General features: G+C 31.4%; 4 protein-coding genes across 4 annotated transcripts; 3 read left to right on the top strand and 1 right to left on the bottom strand.

Moving 5' to 3' along the window:
• Positions 1–661: 661 nt before the first annotated feature.
• LOC131605617 (uncharacterized) lies at positions 662–1,135 on the bottom strand. The gene is made up of 2 exons (XM_058877953.1): positions 992–1,135; positions 662–907 (listed from the first exon to the last, which is right to left on the bottom strand). Exons 1-2 carry the CDS (start codon positions 1,133–1,135, stop codon positions 662–664), a joined length of 390 nt encoding a protein of 129 aa, XP_058733936.1.
• A 3,947-nt stretch (positions 1,136–5,082) lies between these two features.
• LOC131607575 (probable WRKY transcription factor 51) lies at positions 5,083–7,928 on the top strand. The gene is made up of 3 exons (XM_058879558.1): positions 5,083–5,370; positions 5,486–5,632; positions 7,648–7,928. The coding sequence occupies exons 1-3, from the start codon at positions 5,111–5,113 to the stop codon at positions 7,811–7,813; spliced, it is 573 nt and encodes a 190-aa protein (XP_058735541.1). The 5' UTR covers positions 5,083–5,110; the 3' UTR covers positions 7,814–7,928.
• A 6,434-nt stretch (positions 7,929–14,362) lies between these two features.
• LOC131602797 (small GTPase LIP1-like) lies at positions 14,363–19,437 on the top strand. Its single transcript, XM_058874989.1, has 7 exons — positions 14,363–14,967; positions 16,640–16,731; positions 16,824–16,965; positions 17,329–17,633; positions 18,824–18,877; positions 18,965–19,089; positions 19,161–19,437. The coding sequence occupies exons 1-7, from the start codon at positions 14,877–14,879 to the stop codon at positions 19,354–19,356; spliced, it is 1,005 nt and encodes a 334-aa protein (XP_058730972.1). The 5' UTR covers positions 14,363–14,876; the 3' UTR covers positions 19,357–19,437.
• Positions 19,438–25,262: 5,825 nt separating this feature from the next.
• On the top strand, positions 25,263–26,027 carry LOC131605616 (uncharacterized). Its single transcript, XM_058877952.1, has 2 exons — positions 25,263–25,513; positions 25,844–26,027. Exons 1-2 carry the CDS (start codon positions 25,263–25,265, stop codon positions 26,025–26,027), a joined length of 435 nt encoding a protein of 144 aa, XP_058733935.1.
• The last annotated feature ends 1,484 nt before the right edge of the window (positions 26,028–27,511 follow it).

Here is a 27,511-nt window from a genome sequence, read left to right as displayed (position 1 = left end):
ATTTAGAGTTATGTTAGAGTTGTAACATTAAGATTGAGAGAACCAAGAGTCCTCGTCTTAATTATCATCTTATTGCATTCTATGTCAGTTTTGATTCAAGCCTATATTAATGCTTTGTAATGCTAAGAAAGATATAGCAGTTGGTGGTGAATTCAATAAAATAGCAGTTTTAAAACATATCTTCCACCAGTGGAAGTATAGTGAGAAAAGTGTCCTGTGCAGTTTTAAAGCATATCTTCCACCAGTGGAAGTGTAGTGCAAAAAGTGACTAAATCCAGTTTTCCTCTGCAGAATCCTGCAACACCATAATTTATCACATACCACCTCTAGAATACCACCAACAGTTATATTATGGTTTTGTAACAAATTTTGTGATCAAGTTATGTAACAAATTCTGTGATACAGTTATATTATGGTTTCTATTATGTTTAGTTCTAAAATGCTTTTGGTTCAATTACAAAGATTCAGCTGTTGAGAATAATTTCAAACCAATTACAAAGATTCAAATTGAGAATAATTTCAAACCAACTTCATTCCAACAACAACTACAATTACATTATAACATCAACAACATGAAGATAAAGTTACATTTTTACTCTAAACAACAACTGAAGCAACAACATAACATAGACCAACAACATGAAGATAAAGTTACAGTACATCACTTCATTATTATTGCAATTACTAAAGCAACTAAAACTAAAATGGTTATTGACCAATTGAACTTCAATTGTTTCTTCATTAATTTCATCTTCGTCCTCATTTCTTCTTCCTTCATGCTTGCATTTTTGGCCCTCTGCTTCTCTTCCTCCAAATTGTGAATTAATGACGAAATCACTTCCTTTGCTCCTGTGTTCATTTCTTCATCCAACCAGACAAAATTGCTGCACTTTTTGAATCCTTGAAGCTGAATCAATGGAGAATACATAAGCTTCACTGCTAATATTCAAGATTGAGCACTACAGAGATTAAAAATTGATAAATTCCATACCTTGTACATACCACAACCATAGAAACGACGACCCGGGTTGGTATCAGTCCACGACGTCATCAACGGCGCATCGAGCCCACAATGGCACTTATCCCTCAAAGATCGGATCTTGTAGCTTCCATGAGACACCGAATTTTGAGACATTTTGAGAGGCGGAGATGAGGCTGCAGAGACATTGGAAGAAGAATGAGTAGAATGAGAGTGAAGTGAGACGAAGTTGGGACGAAGCTTCAGAGATTTGAAGAAGACTGGGTGAATTGGGGATGAACATGTGCCATAGCTTTTTAATTAATAACAAATCAACTAATAATGTAATTGATTGAATTGTAAATAAATAAGAAAATTAAAACTTAATAAAAATAGAATTCTGGAAAAAAAAAGTAAAATGGTGACCTGGCTGCATTTGGTATGTGCCACATCATAAATGAGGCAGCCAAGTGGAGGGGGACCTTGAAAATCCCAAGTGGAGCAAATTTGGGGACTAGAAACCTGACTTTTAAAATGGAGGGACTAATACTTCAGAAAGTTGAAAATAGGGGGACCAAAAGTGTAATTAAGCCATTAGATTAAATGATCAATTAAAATCGTTAAATTAATAAAAATCAATGGTTAAGATTTGGAGTAAGTGTTCAACACTTACTCTTGGAGTATATATATATATATATATATATATATATATATATATATATATATATATATATATATATATATATATATATATAGGGCATATCATATGAGAATGCCTTGTTTATATGAGAATGTGAGAATGAATCTGAACCATTGGATTTTAAAATAAATGGTGGAGATTATGTGTGAATATTTTGTTCTCTCTCCTCCATCATTAAAATAAGATAAAAAAGATTTACACATAATCTCCACCATTTATTTTAAAATCTAATGGTTCAGATTCATTCTCAAATTCTCATATAAAGAAGGCATTCTTATATGATATGCCCTCTCCCTCCCTCTCTCTCTCTCTCTCTCTCTCTCTCTCTCTCTCTCTCTCTCTATATATATATATATATATATATATATATGTAGCCGAAGCAATTTTGCTATACTGTTATATGTTTTTAACTGCTAATACAACACAAATATGACATTTATAGAAATTCTATAGAAGCATATCCTAATCAAAACTTTCCTTCACAAAGTTAAAAGAATACCTATAAAAAATTATACTAAACTATATACCACCAATGCAAGATGGACAATACCAATATTTATGATACTCAGCATCACAGGTATTGCATAGTATAACACTGTCATCGTCTCTATCAATGCCACAAACGTTTTAAAATCCCTCATCCTAAGGGCTTCAAAATATCATTTGTTGATGCAATGAAAACACCAACTTCTTTTTTCATTTATGCACTTGAGCATCCCACTTTAGCATCCAATTTTATATATACAACTTGCACCCAAACAAGACATTTACATGTTAAATTTATAATTGAGAGAACAATACCGGCTATGTTATGTATGCACCATCATGGTGAAAACCTCCTCATTGTATAAAAGTAATGTCTAGATATAAAAGGATGTAAAACGTTTCTCTTACTCCACATAGACGAAATTCAATCACTATTATGAGACAATTACTTCTATAAGGCAAGGAAAGTTTAATAATAGTTTCTTACATCATAAGCATGGCATATACCCTTGAACAATTCAGAAGAATGTGAATCCTTGCTAACATCAAGATGACACCGCATTCACAGAAAAATAATGGTCGTAAAATTTATGTTCGGGGATAAATTAGAGAATTGACATTTAAAGCAGACAACCAAATTCGAAGATACTTTCTTTCTGAAAAATATGTTTTTCAAAAGCAGAGAATTAAAAAGTTAAAAGTAAAAATCCAAAATAAATATACATTAACAACATAGGATGAAATGCTACTTATTTCCAACATAAGCAAAAATCCATTCAACAACTACAACAACAGCGATAAGTTTTTGGGCGATTCTTGAATATAGAGATATTCATGAAAGTGGTTAATGAGGTTAACGCCTCTTAACAATTATATCAGTATGATGGCTATGTGGAAATTGAATTAGGAAAATACATTTGGAATCGAGAAAACTGATTCTTTTATTAGATAAACTGATTCTAAGGTCTCAAAGTATGCATGTCAATCTAAGGTTTCATAAGACAAACCTCATAAGTCATGATAATGTTGGTGAGAATCCTTTAATAATAGTTTCTTACATCATAAGCATGGCATATACCCTTGAACAATTCAGAAGAATGTGAATCCTTGCTAACATCAAGATGACACTGCATTCACACAAAAATAATGGTCGTAAAATTTATGTTCGGGGATAAATTAGAGAATTGACATTTAAAGCAGGCAACCAAATTCGAAGATACTTTCTTTCTGAAAAATATGTTTTTCAAAAGCAGAGAATTAAAAAGTTAAAAGTAAAAATCCAAAATAAATATACATTAACAACATAGGATGAAATGCTACTTATTTCCAACATAAGCAAAAATCCATTCAACAACTACAACAACATCGATAAGTTTTTGGGAGATTCTTGAATATAGAGATATTCATAAAAGTGGTTAATGAGGTTAACGCCTCTTAACAATTATATCAGTATGACGGCTATGTGGAAATTGAATTAGGAAAATACATTTGGAATCGAAAAAACTGATTCTTTTATTAGATAAACTGATTCTTTTATTAGATAAACTGGTTCTAAGGTCTCAAAGTATGCGTGTCAATCTAAGGTTTCATAAGACAAACCTCATAAGTCATGATAATGTTGGTGAGAATCCTTTACAATATTTTATCAAACAAATGGTGTGCTTATACAAAAGCTTTGGGAAGATAAAACATAAAAATAGATATTAAGGGAAGAAAAATTGGAGAAAATGAAAGAGAAAGAAAATAAGAACATTGGAAGAGAAGATGAACAATCAATCCAATCCAAGCATATCTCATGACATCAAAGAAAAAACAGATCTAAAGTTTAGCAGCTTAATCTCAAAATGCAAAGAAAAAAATCACAAACATCAAAATTCAGATTGTCGATTTATTAAAATAAAAGGTGGTTGCTGATAGTGAGTTCTAAAATGGCATCGCCGATGAACTCGAAATGTTCATAATAAACAACTTCCATCTTTCATATTTTCTTTATGTATTGGAAAGTGATTATTTGCAAAGTGATTCAGAAATAAGCAGAAACAAAGGCGAAAGAAGAAGAATATATCAAGAAGCTTGATTCAGAATCTGAAACCCTCACCGCCAACGTCGTTTCATCCGAACTTACAGTTAGAGTTCAGACTTGAAGCTTGAAGAAGAGAAAAGTTTAAAACATAAGGTGTTGATTAGTCATTTTTATCCCTGAAATCAGAAAAGTTTAAACATTTTATCAAAAGGGTATACTTGAAAAAATACTTTAATTTTTATAGATATATATTAGATATATTATACTATGAAGAAAAAAATATTGCTACCAAGTATTGAATTATAGGCCAACAATTCACACTCATTTTATCTCATCTATCAAATATTAGTTAAACATCTCAGTAGCCCTAATTAATTAAAAATATATTTAATTCTATTTATTGTTCAAATTATTTTTTTACATTCATATAAAATATTTATCGTTTTAATTTTAATGCATCACAATTTCAATGTATTTATTTAATTTTTCTTTTTATAATTTACACAAATTGACCCTTGAAATTGGGAATCTTATCCCGACTAACAACTTTGTCAACTAGGCAATATATGTTTGATTAAAATTGATGTGCTAATAATAGAAACGCAAATATAAATTAATTATGATAAATTCATTATCAATACATCTAATGAGAAATTAAATACAATAATAGTATTGGCTATAGATAGTAACCTTAGTGGCTTCAATAAAAATAACGTCACCATAATGACATCACCTTAATATCCAAGATAGTGGGCACGTGGTATATAGAGGAGCCTTCATGGAATCTATCTAGGAAGGTGATTGGAACTATCATTCATAGAAAAGCATAATAGAAAAATCATTCCTTTTATCCTTCTCAAGACACTAACATTATTTTACAATAATAATAATAATACAATACTATATAATAAAAATCAATGACCTATCTATAGTCAAGTTTCCAATGGATTTATATTTTGTAAACCCTCATCCTAATCCCAAATTTGGTTACTCTACTCATATGAACTATCATGTTCCTTCTTCCTCCTCTAAATCCTCTAATGAGTTTATACTATCTGAATATCTCATGCTTGATGATTTTTGTATTGATCAAACATACCATGATCAAGAATCTAGGTCACAAAGTATTGAATCATTAGAGAAAGTAACCTTTAGTGATGCTAATCAAGAGTTCAATGATGCAACCTCTAACAACAATAACATGTATTTTTCTCCTCCTTTAATTTGTTTTCTTCTCCTTTAATATTATTATTATATAGTTTTTTTTTTTTTTGCTAATAAAGTGTATACATATTTTGGATTTAATGATGTTTTGCAGAAAGTACAAAAATGGGATTAAAGGAAAAAAGGGAGAAGTGGGGCCAAAGATAGCATTTAGAACAAAATCAGAAATTGAGATTATGGATGATGGATACAAATGGAGGAAGTATGGAAAGAAGTCTGTGAAGAACAATCACAACCTAAGGTTTGAGATTGCACTAAAAAAACTTTCATTTTGTATTTGAACAAAGTAACTGATATAGAGTGGAGAAATATTTATAATGATCCATGGTCAACCTATATTAAAATTGTTTGAAACTCTAATAAAAATTAGCGCTAGTTCTTACAACTAAAATCCTATGATATTGGATAGTTTGGTTCAGTTTTTCTTTAAATTAATTTTATATATTAAAAAAATTACAAATTTCTTAAAAAGAACTTTAAAAAATCAATTTGGATAGTTCTTCATTTTTTTTAAAGTTTTTTTAAATTCTTTGTAATTTTTTTAAAGTTATAAGAAAATTATAAAATATAGGTTGAACTCTATATTTGGATAGTTCTTTATAATTTTCGTTAAAGTTATAATAAAATTATTAAATGTTTAAAATAAATTTTTTAATAACTCCCTCAAGCAAAGCATTGAACCCCTCAAACAAGACTTATATCAAGCGCTTAGACAAGACTTAATAAGATTAAGTTTTTTAGACTAGACTTCAGTCGAGCTTCTTGCATGCGATTTATATGTTTGGTCCCGCCCGAGGAAACTCCAAGTCTCTCAGGCGGAGAGTTTAGATAGCCCGAGAAATCTCAGTCCTTTAGGCGAAGTTACGTTAAGCCTGACTGATGGGACTGTGAGTCCCTCAGGCGAGGTTGTGGTGAGCTTGATGAGACTATAAATTCCTCAAGCAAAGCATTAGACCTCTTGGTGAGACTTCTATCAAGCCCTCAAATAAGACTTAAGACTAAGTTTCTTAAGCTAGACTTTAGTTGAATCTCTTGGATAAGATTTATATGTTTGGTCCCTCCCGATGAAGTTTCAAGTCTCTCAGGCAGGGAGTTTAGATAGCCTAAAAAATCTTAGTCCTTCAAGCCAAGTTATATGGAGTATGACTGATGAGACTTGTAATTCTCTCAAGTGAAGCATAGGACCTCTCGAGCGAGATTTCTATCAAACCCTCATACAAGACTTAAGGCTAAGTCTCTTAGGCTATACTTCAATCGCGCCACTTGGATGAGATATATATGTTAGGTCCCGCCCGAAGAACCTTTGGGGCTACCAGGTGCTAGCCCTAGGGCTACCAGTTCTGATCTTAACTTCTCTCTAACGGAGAAACGTTTTTTCCTACATTTCTTATAACTGGTAAGTGAAAGGTATTTGGAGCGAGACGATACTTCTTGGAGGGCGACATATGATCCTCGCCCCTTCTAGGGGTTGCAAAGCTCCCTCCGCCTTTATTAAGTCTTTTACAAACATAACAATACGAATTTAAATCAAATTTTTATTTAAATTTTTTATTAAAACATTTTTTAAAATTAATTTTAATAACACTATATTATACTATAAAAATATTTTTTATTTGAAAAACTAAAATAAATATTTATTTGTTTTAAATTCAATTTAAAATTAATTAATTAAATCATGAAATGTAACATTTTGCAAAAATATATCACAATAAGTAACTTTAAAAATATTACTCCTCCCTAAATGTTATATTTTAATAAATTATTTATCTTGAAATAATTGTTAATTTAGTTTTCAATGAAATTTAAAATTGCTTTATTTAGACTTTTGACTAAGTACGCCATGTATATGATAGTGTTGGATTAACGGCCTGAGATAGGGACTCCTCTGCCTTAACATCAAATTTAAATTAATCAAAGCTTTATCAATGGAATATACTTTGAAATTTCACTTTTGTCTGCAACATGATAAAAATGGGATTTGGCTAAGCCACCTAAAACAAACCAAAACAATAAAGTCCCTGTTTCAACTAAAAAACACCATTATTTTAGCTTTTGGTTTTTGAAGTTTCTATTCTCAACCAAAACAATCACTTTTTGAAGTTTCTATTTCTATTCACATGCCTTAAAAGCTTATTTTTCACATGATTTTTATAAAGTTGATGCTATGTCCTTTCGCATTATATTTATAATTAATAGTAAATTAGTATATATTTTAAGAATGTACTAATTAACAAGCTATTAATTATGATGACACAGGAATTACTACAAATGTTCAAGTGTTGGATGCAATGTGAAGAAAAGAGTGGAAAGAGATAGAGATGACTCAAGCTATGTGATAACAACTTATGAAGGTGTTCACAGCCATGACATTCCGTTTACCTCCTACTGCAGCCAAATCTCTTTTCAATATTCTGATGCATAATTATAATTAGGCACTTTAGTATAAACTCACATCTTATTTTGTTCGAATGGACAACCACTATATAAATGAGAAATGAAAATTATTACTTTATCATGATTTTGCTCTTAATCATGTCATACTTTTTTACTTGATATCAGCATCTCCGTAATGACACAGTGTCTCTTGATTGACCTCTCAATCTGATGGCTAGTTTGATTGATTTATGGAGAAGATTTTAGAAAAAGATTGACTGATTTTCATTTCTTTATCTCTTTTTGAAACGATCCTTGTATTAGTTTCACACCCCTTAAGAATCTTTTTCTTATGATGTTCCAAATATCTCTTCAAGAAGATGGTGGTCTGCTTTGGGATTTTAGGTGGAGGAGAGGTTTCTTTGTGCGGGAGCATCTGTTGTTTGTGGAGTTCTTACATGTTCTTGAGTGAAAGTCCATATCCTTAAAAAGTGATCTTTGAGGGTGGACTCATGTGAGGATGATACTTATTCTGTAACTCTAGTCTATTCTCTCATGCTTTCAGCCAATTTACTCCCTGGTTCTTCTACTTCTTCTCTCAAACATTCTTTGCCTCTTATCTGGGAAAGCCTTGCTCCATCTGAAGTGATGGGTTTCTTCTGAAAATTGATACAATATATGATAAGATCCATAATAGAGAGAACTTATTCAAACAGGAGGTATTTTTAGATTCGGCCAGTTGTTGTATCTTATGTTTCGAGAGAGTCGTCTTTCATCTTTGAATAACTTGTGATGTGGCAAAATAATTGTGGTATATAAGCTTTTTGGATGATTTGTAATGGGAATTAAAGACACAATAACAGACCAATATGCATCAGATGTAAAATTCTTCAAACTTGTAAAAACTTTGAGGATCAACAACAAACATATGGCAGCAAATCGAACAAATAAAGGCACAAAAGAATATTGATATTTTAACGTGGAAAACTCCTCAATATGAGAATAAAAACTACGAGTCGTCCAGACTAAGAAATAGCTCCACTATAATCAAATAAGGGTACAAGAGAGTCTTAAAGTGATTCACAAATTACTTGTAACTGTTGTAAATAATTAATTAGTTTATTATTGTTATTAGTTTGTTATTTTATTAGCAATTTAAGTTTTGGTCTTAAGTAACGCCCATTAGGTCATAATACTATATCTAAAGAGATTAGCTAATACTATATCTAAATAGATTAGCACTTGTATATTCATAATAATAATAATAATAATATTGAATTATTCAATTTTGATATAGTATCACGAGCTCTTCTTTGAGAGGGTCCTCTTCCGCATAAAATACCCCCAGCTGCCTTAATTGCGGCTCTTTTTGTCAAAACCTAGCCACTTTCAATGTGGAAATGTTCACGGCTTATTTGCAGGCACTATTTAACGACAATGTTTGTGGTACTGTTCACCGCAATGTTCATCAATACTGTTTGTTGTCGCTTTTCACAATATTGTTCATTGCCGCTATTTGAACTACCTCACATATTTCCATAGACTTCTCAACCTCGCACTCGCTTATGGTGTTTTACTTACATTTGTTTCTAAATTTCTTCAATGGTATGAGGTAAAGATGAAATAGATGGGTACAAGTCTGAATCAGAATCGGGTATACAATTTGAATGGAAAGAATTATTTGAAATGGTCTCAACTCGTGAAAATGACCTTGAAAGGTAAAGGAAAAGCAAAACACCTTACAGACGCACCTCCCAAAGAGACAAATCCCAAATTTGAAAAGTGGGATACTAAATATTCAGTAGTCATTGCATGGTTATGGGCTTCAATGACTCCAAAAACTAGTGACACTTGCATGTTCCTAAGTATGACAAAAGAGATTTGGAAAGCATTAGAAGAAACTTATTCTAAAGAAAAATATATGATGTAAAGGTGAAAACACTTGGAACAAAACAAGGCGACAAAATAGTTATAGAATATGATAATCATCACAAAGCCTTGGGATAGAGTTAGACCAGAGTTATTAAAACTGAGCGTACAATAGATCCAACAACACTTAGGGAGTACATTGAGCAAGATAGAGTCTAGGACTTTCTAGTATGACTCAACTCTGACTTTGACCATGTTAGAGTACAAATCCTTAGCAAAGAAAAATTACAAAATATTAATAATGTAGTGTCTATAGTGAGGAGTGAAGAAAGTATAAGAGAATTAATGTTGACACCACCACATGTGGAAAGCTCAGCAATGCTTGTTGAGAAGAATGCAACCATGTTAGTTGATCAAAAGAAATTGGGAGAAATCTATGTCGAGAAGAATGGCGAAAGGATACAGTGAGAAAAACTATACAACACGTTCTTCAGTCTTCTATGCATATTCCTATCATTTGACAGAAGATGGAAACTACAGAAGCTGAAGAAAGATGATATGGAGAAAGTCAAACTAATAATGTGCAAAGTGCAGATACGAGTATATGACTTGAAAGTATTCCAGGGATAATCATCTAGAGAAATTCAGTTAAATCTCCTGAGGTCAAGAAAGTTGTCTCTTCTTTAAGTCAAAACCTATCCACTTTCAATGTGGAATTGTTCACGGCTTATTTGCCGGTACTATTTAACGGCAATGTTTGTGGCACTGTTCACCACAATGTTCATCAATACTGTTTGTCCTCACTTTTCACGGTATTGTTCATTGCCGCTGTTTGAACTGCCTCACATATTTCCATAGACTTCTCAACCTCGCACTCGCTTATGGTGTTTTACTTACATTTGTTTCTAAATTTCTTCAATGGTAGGCGGTAAAGATGAAATAGATGGGTACAAGTCTGAATCAGAATTATATATTATTCCTTGGGTATACAAGTTGAATGGAAAGAATTATTTGAAATGGTCTCAACTCGTGAAAATGACCTTGAAAGGTAAAGGAAAAGAAAAACACCTTACAGACGCACCTCCCAAAGAGACAAATCCCAAATTTGAAAAGTGGGATACTGAATATTCAATAATCATTGCATGGTTATGGGCTTCAATGACTTCAAAAACTAGTGACACTTGCATGTTCCTAAGTACGACAGAAGAGATTTGGAAAGCATTAGAAGAAACTTATTCTAAAGCAAAATATATGATGTGAATGTGAAAACACTTGGAACAAATGACTCACATTCTGACTAGTGACACTTGCATGTTCCTAAGTACGACAAAAGAGTTTTGGAAAGCATTAGAAGAAACTTATTGTAAAGCAAAATATATGATGTGAATGTGAAAACACTTGGAACAAAGGACTCACATTTTGAAACTGAGTAAGAATCTGGCTCATATGAAGATAAGAATCTATTCCTGCTGCTCCAAATAGAAAGATGTTTGATGAACCTTTGAGTATGCTCGAAACATCTCTTTAAATATTCTTTGTGCTAAGTTTTGAAAGGATCAAAGCTTGCTTCCATGAAAAAGCAGGATCAAAGAAGAAGAGCTTAGTTTATTAGCTGCTGAAAGTAGCTTGATTATGAATCCATCAGAATCAATGACAAATGAGTCAAAAGGTTTTGATTATAATAAAACCTGAGATTTCAAAGTAATCATTTTCTAAAAAGACCAGATATTGTGATCTTTTGGTCTCATGGTGAAAGGAATCCAGAACCTAAAGATCTTCAAGTCAAAAGGTTGTAAGGAAACCTAATCCAAAGACCTCTTGATCCATGTGCCAAGAATTGAGAAGCTAAGATAAATGGAAAAACATTTGTCATGATGCCTAAAGGAAATTTGAGTCTTCCATTCTCTGATTCAGAGTGGTCTTCTATTTCGTGGAGTTTATCATCAGATAGTGTGTTCCAAATTGACAATTATTTTCTAACTCAGTCATTTGAAGCAAGCAGACACTGTCATAGGAAATGACTCTGCCAATTCTGAACAAGCTTCATCAACAGTTTCGAAGTCTCTGCTTCAAAGGATTATTGTCTATATCAAGTAAGTAACGCTAAAAGCATTCGTCCAGACTAGTTTTGATCAAGACTTTGATAAAGGCAAACTCATAACCTATGAACTCAAGACTCAATAGTCTCACTCTAACTAGGTTCTGAAGACATACTTTAACATCTAATCAAGCTTTAACCAATTCTTTAAGAAGCCTCTCATTCAAAAAGTTAAGTATAAAATATAATAATGACTCTACTTAAGCTTCAACAAACGTCTACAAGAAGTCTCCAGTCATAAATTTTCTTAAGAGGATCTTGTGACAACGTACAAGTACTTTATGTCTATTCAAGAAAGTAACATTGTCAGGATCCCATCTCTTCATTTGGTCTCTTAACTCTACTTTGCTTATCTCATTGTCTTTATGCTAGTTTTACTTAGACTTCACTTTACGTGTTATAGCTAAAGACCTCTAACTCTATTTGTACTATGGAAGTATCAACCTTCAACGACTACTTACACTATGATAAGTTTCAACCTTCAACATCTACTTGTATTGTAAGTGGTTTCAATCTTCAACAGATCTATTTTCAAATTCTATAAATGGAGAAGAAAATTAAAGAAGAATGCATGTGTAAGATTGTGTACACAAGAATGTGATACTAGAACACACCATGGGGAGTTAACAGATAAACCGTGTTAGACAAAAAACACAATTTAGAGTAACACACAAAAGAAGAAGAAATCTAACCAGAACGGTTATTGTATGTTAAGAGAGTATAGCAAGACTAATTCACATCTGACTAGGAGAGTCAAAAGAAAGAACATGTGAATATGGTCAGCAGATCAACAGAACAACAATGCACAACAAATGAAGATCATCTGAGCAAGAAGTCCTGAACTAAGGTTTAGAAAAGGAAGTATCGATCAGGTTTATTGAGCAAGAAGTCCTGAACAAGTAGTTTTGGCAAGGAAGTCTCAATCAGGTTGATTGAGCAAGAAGTCCTGGACAATGTGTTTGGGCGGGAAATTTCAATCTGTAGGATTGAGCAGGAAGTCTCTTACTTGAGGGCTTGACATAAATTCCTGAAATGTAGGTTTAGACAAATAAGTCTCTTGCTTGCATGCTTGAGCAATGAAGTTTTTTTTTTTCTAATTTGATTGAGCAAATTGTAATATGAATGGTTATAGTGAAAATCTCTTGTGCTGCAAGGGGACTGGACTACTCTCAGTCTGGGAGGAACCAAGATATATTGTGTGTCTTTTTATTTACTTATGCATTTAATTATTCTGTTGTGCACTGAACTATGAAGTCAGACTCTGATCTGAATTAGTTTTTCTGATACATAATCTGATCTTATCTACTCAGTTTTGAATCAAGATTCGAAAAGAAATAATCTTTGGTATTCAAAATTCAACCCCTTCTTGTGTATATTTTTTTCACCTTCACCTTTAACCGAAAAATATAAACGACAATCATTTTCATGTATTCATGGTAAAAGACAATTAAATACAAATGACTCAAATTTTGTCCTTTAAAAGAAAAAGAAAGAGGTATCATAAATTTATGAAGGACCAACTTCGCTAGGGTTATGATGGGTTAACACCGACCCATATGTTAGATTTTATTTCGTTGATAAATTTTAGAACATCTACAACCGAGAGATTCTTTGAGAATTAACAGAGAAAACTCTCAACAGACAAAATAAACAACAACCGAGAGATTCTCAGAGAGTTAACAGAGAAAGCTCTCAACAAATAAAGTAAACAACAATTGAGAGATTCTTTGAGAATTAACAGAGAAAACTCTTGACAGATAAAGCTAATGACAACTGAGAGATTCTTTGAGAATTGGCGGAGAAAACTATCAACAGACATAGGAAACAACAATTGAGATTCTCTGAGAATTAACAGAGAAAGCTCTCGATAGAGAAAACAAACAACAATTGAGATATTTTCTAATAATTAATAGAGAAAGCTCTCAACAGATAAAACAAACAATAACTGAGAGATTCTCCGAGAATTAATAGAGAAAACTCTCGATAGATAAAAGAAATGACATTTGAGAAAGTCACTGAGATATAACAGAGAAAGCTATCGACTGTCAAACACTGAAAGATTCTCTGCGTATTAACAGAGAAAATTTCAAAGGATAAACACTAAAAGATTCTCCGAATATTAACAAAGAAAAACTTTCAAAAGGCAAACACTTAAAGGTTCAGATTATCAGAGAAAAACTTTCAAAAACAGACATTGAAAGACTCTCTTAGTATTACTAGAGAAAAACTTTCAAAAACAACAACTGAGAGATTCTCTGAGAATTAACCGAAAAAAATTTTCAAAGGCTAAAAGATTAACAAATGTTGATGGAACAAGCTTTGAGGTTCATTGAATGCTTTTGAGAGAATGTGAGTCGAGAGAGTTTGAAAAACTTGAGATGCATTTCTGACTTTTTTTTTTGCGTAACCTTAGGACCTAATTAAAGAACATGTGTTTAGGGTGAGTCCGAAAATGCATCTTCAAATTTTAAAGGTTTTATTAAATTTTCACGAGAATAAATTTTTATTTAAAAAGAAAAACCAAACATTTTCTTTAAAAAATATTACATTATAAATAAAATTTACTTTTTAATTTTCCTTCTAAACAATATAAGAGTAATTGTTATTTTCTTGATATTAATTGATAGTATTAGATCACTTGCTCTCTAATCGCGTGTTTTACACGATTGAGTATCGAGATCGCATCATCATCTTCATCATTCCTTCAAGGGTTCCTCCACCTTGATCCAAACCAAACCATTTCTGCAAACTCTTCAACTCTTTCTTCTACTCATTCATAGACACTCCATACATCTCAATCAATCTTCAACCGAATCACTTTCACCACTTCTCAACTACACAAAGCCACACCCTATTCAGATCCGTTGCTGAAGTGATCGATTTCATTTTCTCGCTTTTTATGATTTTTTCCTTTCTATCTTCAGCGATGCGTAACTATGGGGTTTTAATCTCCTTTCCTGATCTCGGTGTGATTCTCATGTGATATGGATTTCGGAACGAAATTCGATACAGCCATTTTGAAAAATCGGTGGTTGAATCTATTTGACGGAACTTGATTAGTGTGGATTTAGTGTGGAAAAACGTTTTTCTGTTTGAATTTGGAGTTGTTGTTTTTTGTTAAGAAGGCCTGGAGGGTTTGGAAATCATGTTCTGGAGGGAACGTGAGAGGGAGAATAAGGAACACAACGGTGGGGTGCTTTGTGGACAAGTCAGAGTGCTCGTTGTTGGTGACTCAGGTTCATGATTCTTACTTACACCCTTTTCTGATGTTGTTTTTGTCGTTCTTAGTCACATAGTGTGTTAATCTTTCCCAATTTGATGTGTTTTAGTTTTGAAAGTGAAACTGAATGATTTTATTGTGTTCAAGTAATGGTGATTATGGTTTACATCATATGCTGATTTTGATTCAATGCAAATACAGAGATCAGCTTACTTTAGAAGAGCTTTATGCTTGAAATAACTAGGATTTTCTGGTGGGATTGGGGAATTTATAGATTGTGTAATGTAGAGATCAATTGAGATTTTGTAACAGTGCTGTTGAGTGCTGAGAATCTTAGTTATTATGTTACTTTTTTTTTATATGGTAAAATAGGCTTCATTCAATTGATAGAACAAGGATAGTAATCTCAAAGTGAACATGTGTTGAGAACTTGAGGTGTTTTCCATCAGTATAAGTAATTAAGCAAGCTAAGTACGCTTCAACAATAAGTAGAGAGATCACAAACCTACGGGGCATTAACAAACCAAAATCTTAATCTTTACAACCACACTTGGCAATAGCCAAGGAGAAATAGAGATCCACGCTTTTTAATCTCATCTGGTTGTGGATATTTAGCTTTAATAGCTTGTGTATGTGTCTACAATTAGGTGTGTTATGCACAAGGCTGTAGGGCATATTTATATCGTCTGCTTTAGTGCTTAGATTGATAACGGATCTACGACTCTACACATTATAATGTAAGAAAGCAAGTAGAAAGATGGTTGAAATTTTTGAGGAGCCTTCTGTGGTTTGATAAAATGTCAACTTCTTTGGACATACTTTCCAGACCTATCCTGTCAGCATTCAGGCTATTCAAAATTAGCTTGACCAAGTATTACAGGACAGTAGGATAACTTTGTATATGGGTGTTTGACTCCACCAAGTTTGGATTTCTTGAGACTGTAACTTTCTAATATGAATTGTGTGAGAATAATTGGACATGAATGATGACATTAGATACCTTGTTTTTTATAGGCTGTGCAGGTCGAGTCTTAAGTAAAAAGTATTTTTTATAAATTAATTCTGGGGGAAAAAATATCAAAATATAATGTTGTTTATTACTACTGAGGATAGAAATAATCGTTGTTACATTACAGTAGGCTTAAGTTGCCACAGATTTTATCTTGGAGGAATATACACTGGAAAATATTCTCACATATGGCGTTTCTCTAAAGCTTTTAATATAAATTATGCTCTGTATTTATTGGTATTATTGTGTCAAGTACATTAAATTAGCTCGTTAGTGCCTCTGTGATTTGAGGAAATACTTTCTGTCTTACTGTCTTTATTTCTTAATCTGCGAATAATCACAAAAATGTATTATTTTTTCACTTTTTTTCCTGAATTCACCTCATACTAAAAAATGACGATTTTACCATTTATTGTATAAAAATATCAGAAGGCGGGAAATCGGATAGAAATAAGGTGGCACTTTGTAATTTTTTAGAACCAAAAATATAAATAGGAAACATTCTCTTACACCAAACTGTCCTTGGATGCGCATTAGTCAATTGTAGGTAAATGATGAAGAAAATACTGATTTTCTGAACATGCGATTACACACCCTTCTCCCTACTTTATGACTCACTCTATAAGCATTTTCAGAGTTATATCAATTGCTGATATATGACACTTTCTCATTCTTGCAGGTGTTGGGAAGTCTTCTTTAGTTCACCTTATTGTTAAAGGTTCTCCCGTTGCTCGTCCTTCTCAGACAATTGGTTGTACAGTAGATGTGAAGGTAAGTATAACATGTTTAAAGGTTATACAAGAGGATATACACAGTGTATGTTGTTCAATGTCTTCACCGAACTTTCTCTGTTTCATTTCCAGCATACTACTTATGGAAATACTGGCAGCTCTTCAAGTAGCCTCAAAGGTGATTCTGAAAGAGATTTCTTTGTTGAACTGTGGGATGTCTCAGGACATGAACGTTACAAAGATTGCCGATCTCTGTTTTATTCACAGATTAATGGTGAGTAACAAAATTCCTATTGTTTCAGTTTGCTAAGCTGTATAACTGCTTACATTTGAAAGTTGAATCTGATAAGAGGATGTGTACAAGAAGGACAAGATTTATTTATGTATATCTCTCGTTTCTCTTTTTCAACCATTGCGTACGCAAATGAATTGCGTGTTTTAATATTTTTATTTGCAAAATTTTGTTACCACTATCTTGGATAATTGCTTTAATATCTTAATAGCATTTGGATATTCTAGCACTTTTGATAATCAAAATATGGTCTTCTAGATAATGAGACCTCAACAGTAAGCACACCTATATTAGATAGTTATTTTCTGATTGCAAACTAAATTATAGTTTGAACTTCATTTGCAGGTGTAATTTTTGTTCACGATCTTTCACAGAGAAGAACAAAGACTAGCTTGCAGAAGTGGGCAGCTGAGATTGCTGCAACTGGGACATTTTCAGCTCCTTTGGGATCTGGTGGCCCTGGTGGTCTTCCTGTTCCGTATATTGTTATTGGTAACAAAGCTGATATTGTTGCAAAAGAGGGTACAAGAGGAAGCAGTGGGAATCTTGTTGATGTTGCACGCCAGTGGGTCGAGAAGCAGGGTTTACTTCCATCCAGCGAGGAGCTTCCATTGACCGAGAGTTTTCCGAGTGGTGGAGGTCTTATTGCAGTAAGCATCTCAACTACTTTTTCCTTGTCAGTTTTACAAGTTTGGTCTGCCACTTTCTATGCATTAGATAGAATGCTGGTAAAATGAATAAATCTGATGTTAATGCTAACCGAACTTTTAGGTGTGTTTGTTTTGTGCTTTAAAGTCTACTATTGTTTTGTGCTTTATATATATTTTTTATGACCATATCACTATATGAAATGGTACTTTAGCCTATAGGTGATGGATGAAGTGGATTTTACAAGAATCCTATTGAAAAAAGCTTTTCCATGCTTCCCCCTGTTTTGAATATTCTTAAACTATTTCAAATCACATGAGCAGTTATTCGCATTACTAGGGAACACAAATGCTTTTCTACTTAGTGTTTGAAGGCCTCTTTTATTTCATTAGTTTGAATAGCGGGGAAAAAGTATTTTCTATTCTCTACTATATCCACTTGTGGTTTATCTCTACAAAGTACCAGATGAAATGGAACTATTATAGAAGGGATACAATGAAATCATTGATCAGTTGTTATTGAAATGATTTGCTTTATTGATCATTGATCTGCTTTATTGAAATAAACTCTAACTAATTCAATATATATAGATTCTCCATCTATATTCTATATTTTATGGAGTTAGAATTCTATAGAGAATGCGGAATATATTATATAGAATAATTTAAGATATTGTAATAGAAAAATGAAAATAATAGAGTTTTCTTATTCAAAATGCCATGTGATAAAAAAAACAGTGTTCTTATTTAAAATGACCTATGGTACTCAACCATTTCTGTGTTTCTTCAAGGTTTGAATATTATGAATGACTTGCAGTAAAACTTCATGCTTCACTTTGTTCCAGTCTATCTGGATCAGAAGTAGATTTTTATTTTTTGCTATAATTTGTTGTCAAATCATATTTTCTTTATAGTCACTCATTAGGAATAATGAGTTTTGCACAATCGTTGTGGCATTGCCTCCTGTGCTGTTCTTCAGAAAAATTTGAACCGGAGATGCTATACCATTTCAGATTCTTGATTTCTTCTCATTTAGTAATTCTTTACCTAAAGTATCAGTTTTGCTTATGAAGTTACGAATCATCTAATAGAATTTAATACATAGATCAGCCTTTCTTTTCTTTGTGTAATAGTAGCTATTCAGTTCATTCTTCATATAGTAGTTTTAATTTTTTGTTATTGGATGTCTACAGGCAGCAAAAGATGCTAGGTATGATAAGGAGGCTGTGATTAAATTTTTCCGCATGGTCAGTAATGTCTACGATACCCCGATCCTTTATTTTTTGTTTAAATTATGGGCTGTCATCTAAATTATCTTGTCCCTCTACTTTTAGTTGATTAGGAGAAGATACTTCTCAGATGAAATATCCGCACCTGCATGGTCCATTCCTTCACCTCAAAGAACTTCTCAGCGGATAGATGAAAGTTTTATCGAAGAAGATCAGTCTTATAATACAGGGTATTTTCTGCTTCTCTTCTAAATCATTTTCATGTTTTGTGCCACTCTATTAATTTTATTGTTGATTGCAGTCGATCCAGTGATCCATACAAGTACAACACGCTTCCCCCACTTCCGGCTCAACGCAATTTAACCCCACCACCCACACTCTATCCTCAACAGCCAGTTTCAGTCTCTGAAGGCTACAGTTACCCTAGATTTTCTTTGTCTGGTTCCTCAGAATTGAGTGCTTCAAGTAGAACAAAGCGCTCCGATATAAATGTTTGAAGGTCTTTGTATTTGGTAATTGGTCACTGTTATTACACTGATGTATTATTGAATGGAACAAAGTTATGTTTGTTTTGACTCTTTGTTCCAATTGTAAACTGTCCACTGATTCATTCATTTTTTAGAGGCTTTCTCAGTGGGAGAAGGAGCTACATGTTCAAAGTATGAGGAGAATTTATATGATATATAATCGATTCTTTAATATCAGACCTTTCTTTTTCTGCCATTGAGAAACCTTAACAATACTATGCATCATTTCATTACACACGAATAAGATTGATTTTCGGAGTCTTAAATTAGAGTTTAAGAAACACCTTTTGTTGATTGATGCTTAAACTCAATAAATTGGAAATGAAGCTTTTTTTGACCGCTAGCTCCATTGTTTTAAAAATTTGTTAGTCATTGTAGTTAATATATACGAACATAAACCAAATTATACAAACGATTTTATAACTTAACTATATGATAAATAAAAATTGAATTGAAACCACTGAAATTGTATAAATAAAAATTATTACAAATAAATTTAATTACCAGTTTTTGAATGGCATTCGAAAACTAACATGTTGAAAGTTAAAGTTAAGCAAAAAAAACTAGAAAGATATAGGTATTTTGAGAGAAAAAAATAAATAAATTGAGAACATAGTGACAAGTGTATTACAAACAATTGCATTTGTCTCTTTCATTTTTTGAAATTTATCATAATGCATTTATTTAAAATCTGCAACGTGTTGCTATAGTTCAATATCGTTTTTACTGATTTGATTGATTTTGTATATTGTTGTTGATGCTTATTTACCATCTATGCAATTGATTTTGTTTATTGTTGATGCTTAGTAGCTCGGCGCCTTCTGTTTAGTACAGTGCTTCAAGCTACTGTGTTTTGAATGTGTTAGTTAGATATTGAGTGTTTGTTTGTTTAATTTGCGGTATGGATTCTAATTATTTTGAGTTAGATTTTGTGTTGAAGATTTATCTAATTATTTTAATTAATATATTTAATAGTTGATAGTGTTTCTAAAAATAAATTTTAATAGATTTTTAATTAAATAATATATCAATTATCTGTTAATTTTATATTTTTCTTATTTTTAAAATATTTTATTTAAACATGTGCTCTATGTTATGGCTGAATATGGGATAAAATTTGTGATATGAATATGATTTTGAATGTGTTGTAGCATGGCATATTAAGGTTCTATTAATGAATCTAAAAAGTGAATTTCTTTTATAATTTGGGTCGGAGGGAGTATGTGAATTATGGTGAGAATTTTCGGTTGATTTTCATAACTTTAAAATATTAATAAAATTAATTTTATTAGTGATATTACATGATTAACACCGATATTTCAAGTGATATTTGGAGAGATGAAAAATAAAATATTTATAAATGGGAAATAGTGGATTGTGAAAAATAAAATATTTATAAATGGGAAATAGTGGATTGTAAACGGGAAAGTGTATTTAATAATGGGAAATAGTGGATTGTAAACGAAAAGTGTATTTAATAATTTTGAAGCAGCATGGTTAACCCAACAACATTACAAATTTAACAAATTAATTTATAATTTAACACAAATTAAATAATTATCTTTTATCATTAAAATTGTTAAATACTATTAAATTTAATTGTTTATAAAAAAAATCAATTTAATTTTGAATTTATTATATATTTATGTATCTATAAATATAGAACAACTTTTTTTTATTTTTTATTTTGTATTAGCTACATTATTGAACATGTGTAGAATTAATAAATAAATTTATAATTAAAGAAAAATAAAATATTCAGCTTGATCTTTAAAACTATTAGATAGTCAATTTAATTGTTTATAAAAAATAAATAGTTAATTAATTATTATATTAGAATATATATAACAAATTACAAAAATCACTAAAGATATACTCCATTTAAAAATATACTCCATTTACTCCAAATCTTATAAAGACTATACTAATAATTTTTATTTTAAATGTTAAAATAAATTACACTTTTATTTGTTTATATAATCAACATTTGACATTAATTTAAATTTACATCTATCTCAATATATTACATATATAAATTTCATTATTATTTATATTATAAAAATTAAATATTTGATATATAGAATTATTTAATTTCACATTTATGATATTTTATTCGTATAAATACAATTACTCCATCAATATAGTAACATTTTTTTCACAATTTTCTTATTTGAATGTTTGCAATTAATATCATTTTTGTATTATATTTTCACACTTATGGAATAAATGTTTATAATGAACGATAAAAATAAATGAAAAAACAAAAATTTTAACGGAGTCAAATTTATCACCGATCAATATATATTTGTCTATAGAATATAAACAAAGATACTTAAAATAACATGAGAAAAATGTGTTATTTTTTAATTATTTATATTATTAATAAAGAAATAAATGAGACAAATATTTATAAATAAAAAGATACTAGACTAAAAAAACATAAGTAATGTATGATTTAAATAACATTAAAAGTATATGATAATATAAATAATTCATAATTATTTTATGATTATCAAAACAAAGAAAATAATAAAATATAATTAAAGAAAATAAAAGTAAATATATTTTAAATAAAGATGAATCCAAACACAGGTAACATGTATTTATTTATAAAACTAAAATAATATTTTTAAATACTATATTATTAGTTGATATTTATAAAACTAAATATTTGCATAAATATTTTTATAAATATGTCAAAATAAATTTATTATTTACATTTTAAAAATAAAAGTGTGCGTATCACTTCAGAACGCACGCTATCCCACTAGTTTTGAGAGAAAAAATAAATAACTAGTTTTGAGAGAAAAAATAAATAAATTGGGAACACAGTGATAAGTTGCATTACAAACAAAGGGTGCAAAAATGAAATACTTGTCGGAACCCTCTAGGCCTAGCTTGCTGAAGCCCATAATATAGCCCAAATCCACTCACACTTTTTCCCATTAGCGGGAAGAACACAGAAGATCAAAACCATTTGTTGCTTACTGTTTCTCCCTCATCACACTCAAGCTCTCGCTCCCAGGTTCGCTTCTGTCTCTTTCATGTTTTGAAATTTATCATAATGCATTCATTTAAAATCTGCAACGTGTTGCTATAGTTCAATATCGTTTTTACTATTCGTTTCTTATAATGAATTTTCTGTAATGTTGATATTTATTTAGAATCTATCTACGAATGTTGATATTTATTTAGAATCTATCTACGAATTTTCTGTACTTCGGTTTAGTACAGTGCTTGATGTTACTGTGTTTTGAATGTGTTAGAGTTAGATTTTGAGTGATTGTTTGTTTAATTTGCAGTATGGATTCTAATAGTGATGATTCTGAACCGCCGAAAAAGAAGCTTAGGTTTAATGTTTGGAACTACTTTGTTAAAATTGATAAAAACGAAAAAGAAATGTGTGAATGTATGACCTGTGGGAGACTTTTTACTTGTGGTGGAAGGTCGGGTATCTCTCATCTAAACCAGCATATTGCGGATCATTTCAAGCTCAAAAAGTTTGATCATTATGTGTTTCGTGAATCAACGACTCGGATGATTATAGAACATAATCTCGCATTTCGCTTTGTTGAGTGGGATAAATTTAGGTCATTTGCGAAATTTGTTTCTCATGATGAGGCTCATTGGTTTTCTAGATCCGGTGTTGCTAATGGTGTGAGGAAAGTTTACTTGCTTGAAAAAGAGAAATTGAAAAAACAGATGGCTGAGATTGAAGGAAGTGTGTGTCTGAGCTTTCGTTGTTGGACATGTTCCGCTTCTGGTCGTAGCTATGTCACTCTAGCGGCTCATTTTATGGATGAAAAATGGAATTTGGTTGTCAAATTGTTGAATTTTTGTCATTTGGGTCCTTCCCGTGATGATTTTGAGCTATCAAGGAAGGTGGTTGGTTGTTTGCAGGAATGGGGAATAGAGAGGAATATTTTTTCTATTACGATGGATAACGCTTCAGCTAATGATGATGACTTCCAAAGCATGAAAAATCAACTTCGCACACTTGATAGTTTGTTGAAAACTTTCGTCACATCGGCAACACCGACATCTCTAGAAAAACATTTTAAGTGTTGTGCCCCTGTCTTGGATCTTATGGTTCAAGAAAGTTTAAAGGTAGTAAGTGATCTATTGGACAAGATAAGGAAGAGTCTAAAGTATGTGAGTGTGTCAAACTCTAGGTTGAAGCAATTTTATCAATGTGTCGAAGAAGCTGGTTGCGGTGGTGATAGCGATGGTTTGTGTTTGGATGTGTCTGGTAAATGGGTTTCTTCATATATGATGCTTATGAGTGCTATCAAATATCGCAGTGCCTTTGAACTCATGTATTTAAAAGATTCAACATACAACCATTGCCCATCGAGCGAAGAATGGGGAAGAGGAGAGGAAATTTGTGCATTCTTGAAGATTTTTTATGGACTTACCAAAATTGTTTCTCAATCTACTTACCCTACGTCCGAGACTCATTTGAAAAATTTTGCGGGGATTGAGTTTTCATTGAAAAAAATGGTGTTGAGTGAAGATGAGAAGATAAGAGATATGGCTTCAAAGATGTCAGATGAGTATGACAAGTACTTGAGTGAATATAGCATGATTCTTGCATTTACCTGTGTTTTAAATCCTTGTCTGAAGTTTGAATTTTTGGAGTTTGCATACAAAAAATCAGTTGATGATATGGAGGTAGTAAAAGATAAAGTGAACAATGTGAGAAAAGCTTTATATTCTCTTTTTAATGAATATGCCAAGAAAGTTCAATCAACTTCAAGAAGTTTCTCTTTAAAGAATTCCCGTTCTTATAAAACACCATTTGAAAAGATATTATATAAAAGGGAGATGGAGTTTCGAGTAAGTTTCTGTTTTGCGAACCTTTTGTTTTGCTTTGTTTTGTTGTCTTTCTGCATAGATATTTATTTTTTCTTTGATTGAAATTTGTCATAGGTATATCTTGAAAACAAGAAGAGAAAGAAATATGCTGGTGGTGTGACTCAACTTGATCTCTATCTGAAAGAGACAAATACACATTATAAAAATCCTTTAGATTATTGGAAGTACTTTGGTCATAAATACGATATCATTGAGAGAATGGCTAGAGATTTGTTTAGTATCCCAATAATCACGGTTGCATCAGAATCTGCTTTTAGTCCTGGTAGCTGTATTTTGAACAAGTATAGAAACTGCATGGTTTCAGAAAATGTGCAAGCTCTTGTATGCTCACATAATTGGCTATATGGGTTCTCACCTAGTGGTAAATTTTATAGGAATTTGTTAGAATTTGTTTCTCATGAATAATGTATTACTGATTATTATCATTATATTAATGTTGGTTATTATGTCAATACACAGATCAATTTGGAGATGAGATCGAGGAGACAAGAAAAATTGGCATAAATTTATCGAAGCAAGATTCAGAATGTCATTGCTCTCATGAGAACAAAACTGAAGATTAATAATAGATTGGAAAGATAATTTCATTTTTGTTATATTTTGCAGTTATGACTCTTATAGATTATTCACAACCTATAATCAGTATTTTATTGTACAAATCTGTTATGATATGTTTGCATGTTATTTCTGCATAATTTTAATTATAAAATTATCAAATCTTATTCATTTGTTTGTTTGTTATTTCCCTATAATTTTAACTATAAAAATTATCAAATCTGATTCATTTGTAAGAAAAAAAATCAAATGAAAAAAAAAATAGTTATAGTTATAGTGTTTGAAATATTCAAATATATGAAGCACTACATGCGATGGGAGTCCCACGTAGGCAGAACGTGTTAGAAGAACAGATTGTGCAAACTGCTAACTTCCAAAACCAGCCATATACTTTTGCATATGTTTCTCTTTCTCTCTAATCTTCAACAATTAGATTTATAATTAGAATGGAAAATAAACTGATTAACAGAACAATCCAATTTTGTCTTCTTTTCACCATCTTAATAATTCTCCAATTCCAACAAGTAACCCCTAATGAAGGTGGCCAAAATGTTGCACAAGATTATCCAGAAAGACCATTCCTTAAGTTACTGGTGGACACAATTTCTCTACTCAGAAAATCCCAAGAAAGTTCATGGGAGAAAATAAAAACCGTCATTCATGATCTTCAGATGCAGTTCTCACCACCAAATTTGGAGTAAGTTAGTGCATTCACAAAAGTCTATTTAATATTTAAGATTTATTCAGCAATATAATCTTGACATTATAGGATCATTCAATATAATGACATGTTATGTTAAACCAGTTCAGTTTATAGTTATATAAAGACATCAGACTGCCGGGGCATGGGTTGAAATCCGTGACATCCCACATATTCATCGTGAAAATCCGATCATTAGGTTATTAGACAAAAAAAAATCAGTTTAATGAATTTAAAGGTTAAATTGCTTGAACACTACAACTTTTTTATATATGAACGAACAGCAATGGTAATGTTGTGTGTTTTTTTTTTTTTTTTTTTTTTCAGTTTTAGGGGTGTGGGAAAGGGTGGTTTAAAAGAAGCAGTTGGGAAGAGTTTTGACATAAGCATAGAATCAGTGGAGGAAACTGCTAAATCTGCAGCTGAATTTTTTGGAGAAGCAATTCATAGGAGAGCAGAAAAGGTGAAAGAGAATGCTGACTCTGATAAGGATACTAAAGATGAACTTTGATTGAAATCTTTTTTTTCTTCTTCTTTTAGGGATATTTAATCAAAATTGTAATACTGTATGCTGTTATTGGAGTATACGGAAATCTTTGTTTGTGTTGTAAACTTTTTTGTTTTTCTGTTTTCATACATTTTCCTAATAACCCATTTTAGTTCCTTAAGTTTACATCAGAGTCCAAGACTCAAACGAGTAACCACTAGGCTACTTCGCCCATTTTGTATAGTTTACAAACCAAATATTAATTTAACCAAAAGTGAATCACCTTCATATTCTGCAAGCAGATTTTTAGTGAGGAAAGAAGATAGACCAGGTCGCAGAAACAAAGTTCTTGACATCTTAATTCATTAGTTTCTGTTTTGTCTTCTCCAAAGAAACTGCAATTTATTGGTATCATTTTTTGGCATTTTTGTAAAACATTGTGTTTTTATGATTAAATCCTTCTTAAAACATTATTCAAACCAAAACAATTGATTCATGATACCCTATTACCATTACTTCAAAAATAAATTAAAGCACTCCAACATGTTTGGAATTCGACCTATGAAAAATATCATCACAGTTTAGGAGACATAGTTTCTGTATATACACTGTATTACAAGATGAGTTCATCAAACACATACTAATAACAAACATGTAGCAAACAATCTTCATAAAAGATCACACATACATTGCTGATAATCCTTTTATTTAGTACAAATTATTTCACAAACCAAATACCGAAGTAGGGGCCAATAAATCATCAACAGTAAGCTAGAAGCGAGAATTTATTGAAATTATTTAGTACAAATTATTTCACAACAAGTTCACATATGCAGAAAAACAACGAAGAAGCACTAGAAGAGAGAAATACCCTTGGCTCTCTCTCTCTCTCTTGCTGAAATCACAACCGTTTCAACACGTTCACACCACTAACGTTTCAACGTCAAGTCTAAGTCTGACTTGTAAAAAAACCGAAGTCTGAGTCTGACCCTATAGTCTGTCGTAGGCTTATTTTTAAGTCTGAGTCTGATCTTTTCGAAGGTCTGGTTAGCATGTTAGCCTACGTAAAAGCCTATTTGTTTTAGACATATATAAATAAGCAATTAAAATAATGTTTAAATAGACTAACTAATTAAAAGATGACGAGACTAAAAATTTGTTTGCATTGACTTATTTTAACTTACCTATTAGCATAAGTTCTAGGAGACTATTTATTTAAGAGAACTTATGAAAACAATGTGCATCACATGTTTTCATCTTATTTCCACAGGTTCTTTAAGATAATCAATCTTTATTTATGTATTTTAATTTAAAGTACAAAACATAACATAATAATAATAAAAAAATTATTCATATTTATTTAATTAGGTCGGCCTGATAGACTGAAAAATCTTTTTTTAGGGCATGGGGCCTAGCTTTTTTAACTAAACAGACTTATAAAAAAGCCAAAGCCTTTTCTATTTAAAAAATGTGTGGTCTGGCCTGAGCCTATATAAGCTAGCCTTTAG

Source organism: Vicia villosa, linkage group LG5, assembly GCF_029867415.1.
Source record: "Vicia villosa cultivar HV-30 ecotype Madison, WI linkage group LG5, Vvil1.0, whole genome shotgun sequence".
Taxonomy (NCBI): Eukaryota; Viridiplantae; Streptophyta; class Magnoliopsida; order Fabales; family Fabaceae; genus Vicia; species Vicia villosa.
The sequence above is the reverse complement of the archived record's forward strand: the minus strand, read 5'-3'. Positions and strand labels throughout refer to the sequence as shown.

Coding starts and splice junctions, on each gene's coding strand:
- LOC131605617 (XM_058877953.1), bottom strand. CDS start 1,135: ATGTCTCAAAATTCGGTGTCTCATGGAAGCTACAAGATCCGATCTTTG. Junction 908..991: donor ATGGTTGTGGTATGTACAAG/GTATGGAATTTA, acceptor CCATTGATTCAG/CTTCAAGGATTCAAAAAGTG.
- LOC131607575 (XM_058879558.1), top strand. CDS start 5,111: ATGGATTTATATTTTGTAAACCCTCATCCTAATCCCAAATTTGGTTAC. Junction 5,371..5,485: donor ACCTCTAACAACAATAACAT/GTATTTTTCTCC, acceptor GATGTTTTGCAG/AAAGTACAAAAATGGGATTA. Junction 5,633..7,647: donor AAGAACAATCACAACCTAAG/GTTTGAGATTGC, acceptor ATGATGACACAG/GAATTACTACAAATGTTCAA.
- LOC131602797 (XM_058874989.1), top strand. CDS start 14,877: ATGTTCTGGAGGGAACGTGAGAGGGAGAATAAGGAACACAACGGTGGG. Junction 16,966..17,328: donor GTTTTATTCACAGATTAATG/GTGAGTAACAAA, acceptor CTTCATTTGCAG/GTGTAATTTTTGTTCACGAT. Junction 19,090..19,160: donor GATCAGTCTTATAATACAGG/GTATTTTCTGCT, acceptor TGTTGATTGCAG/TCGATCCAGTGATCCATACA.
- LOC131605616 (XM_058877952.1), top strand. CDS start 25,263: ATGGAAAATAAACTGATTAACAGAACAATCCAATTTTGTCTTCTTTTC. Junction 25,514..25,843: donor TTCTCACCACCAAATTTGGA/GTAAGTTAGTGC, acceptor TTTTTTTTTCAG/TTTTAGGGGTGTGGGAAAGG.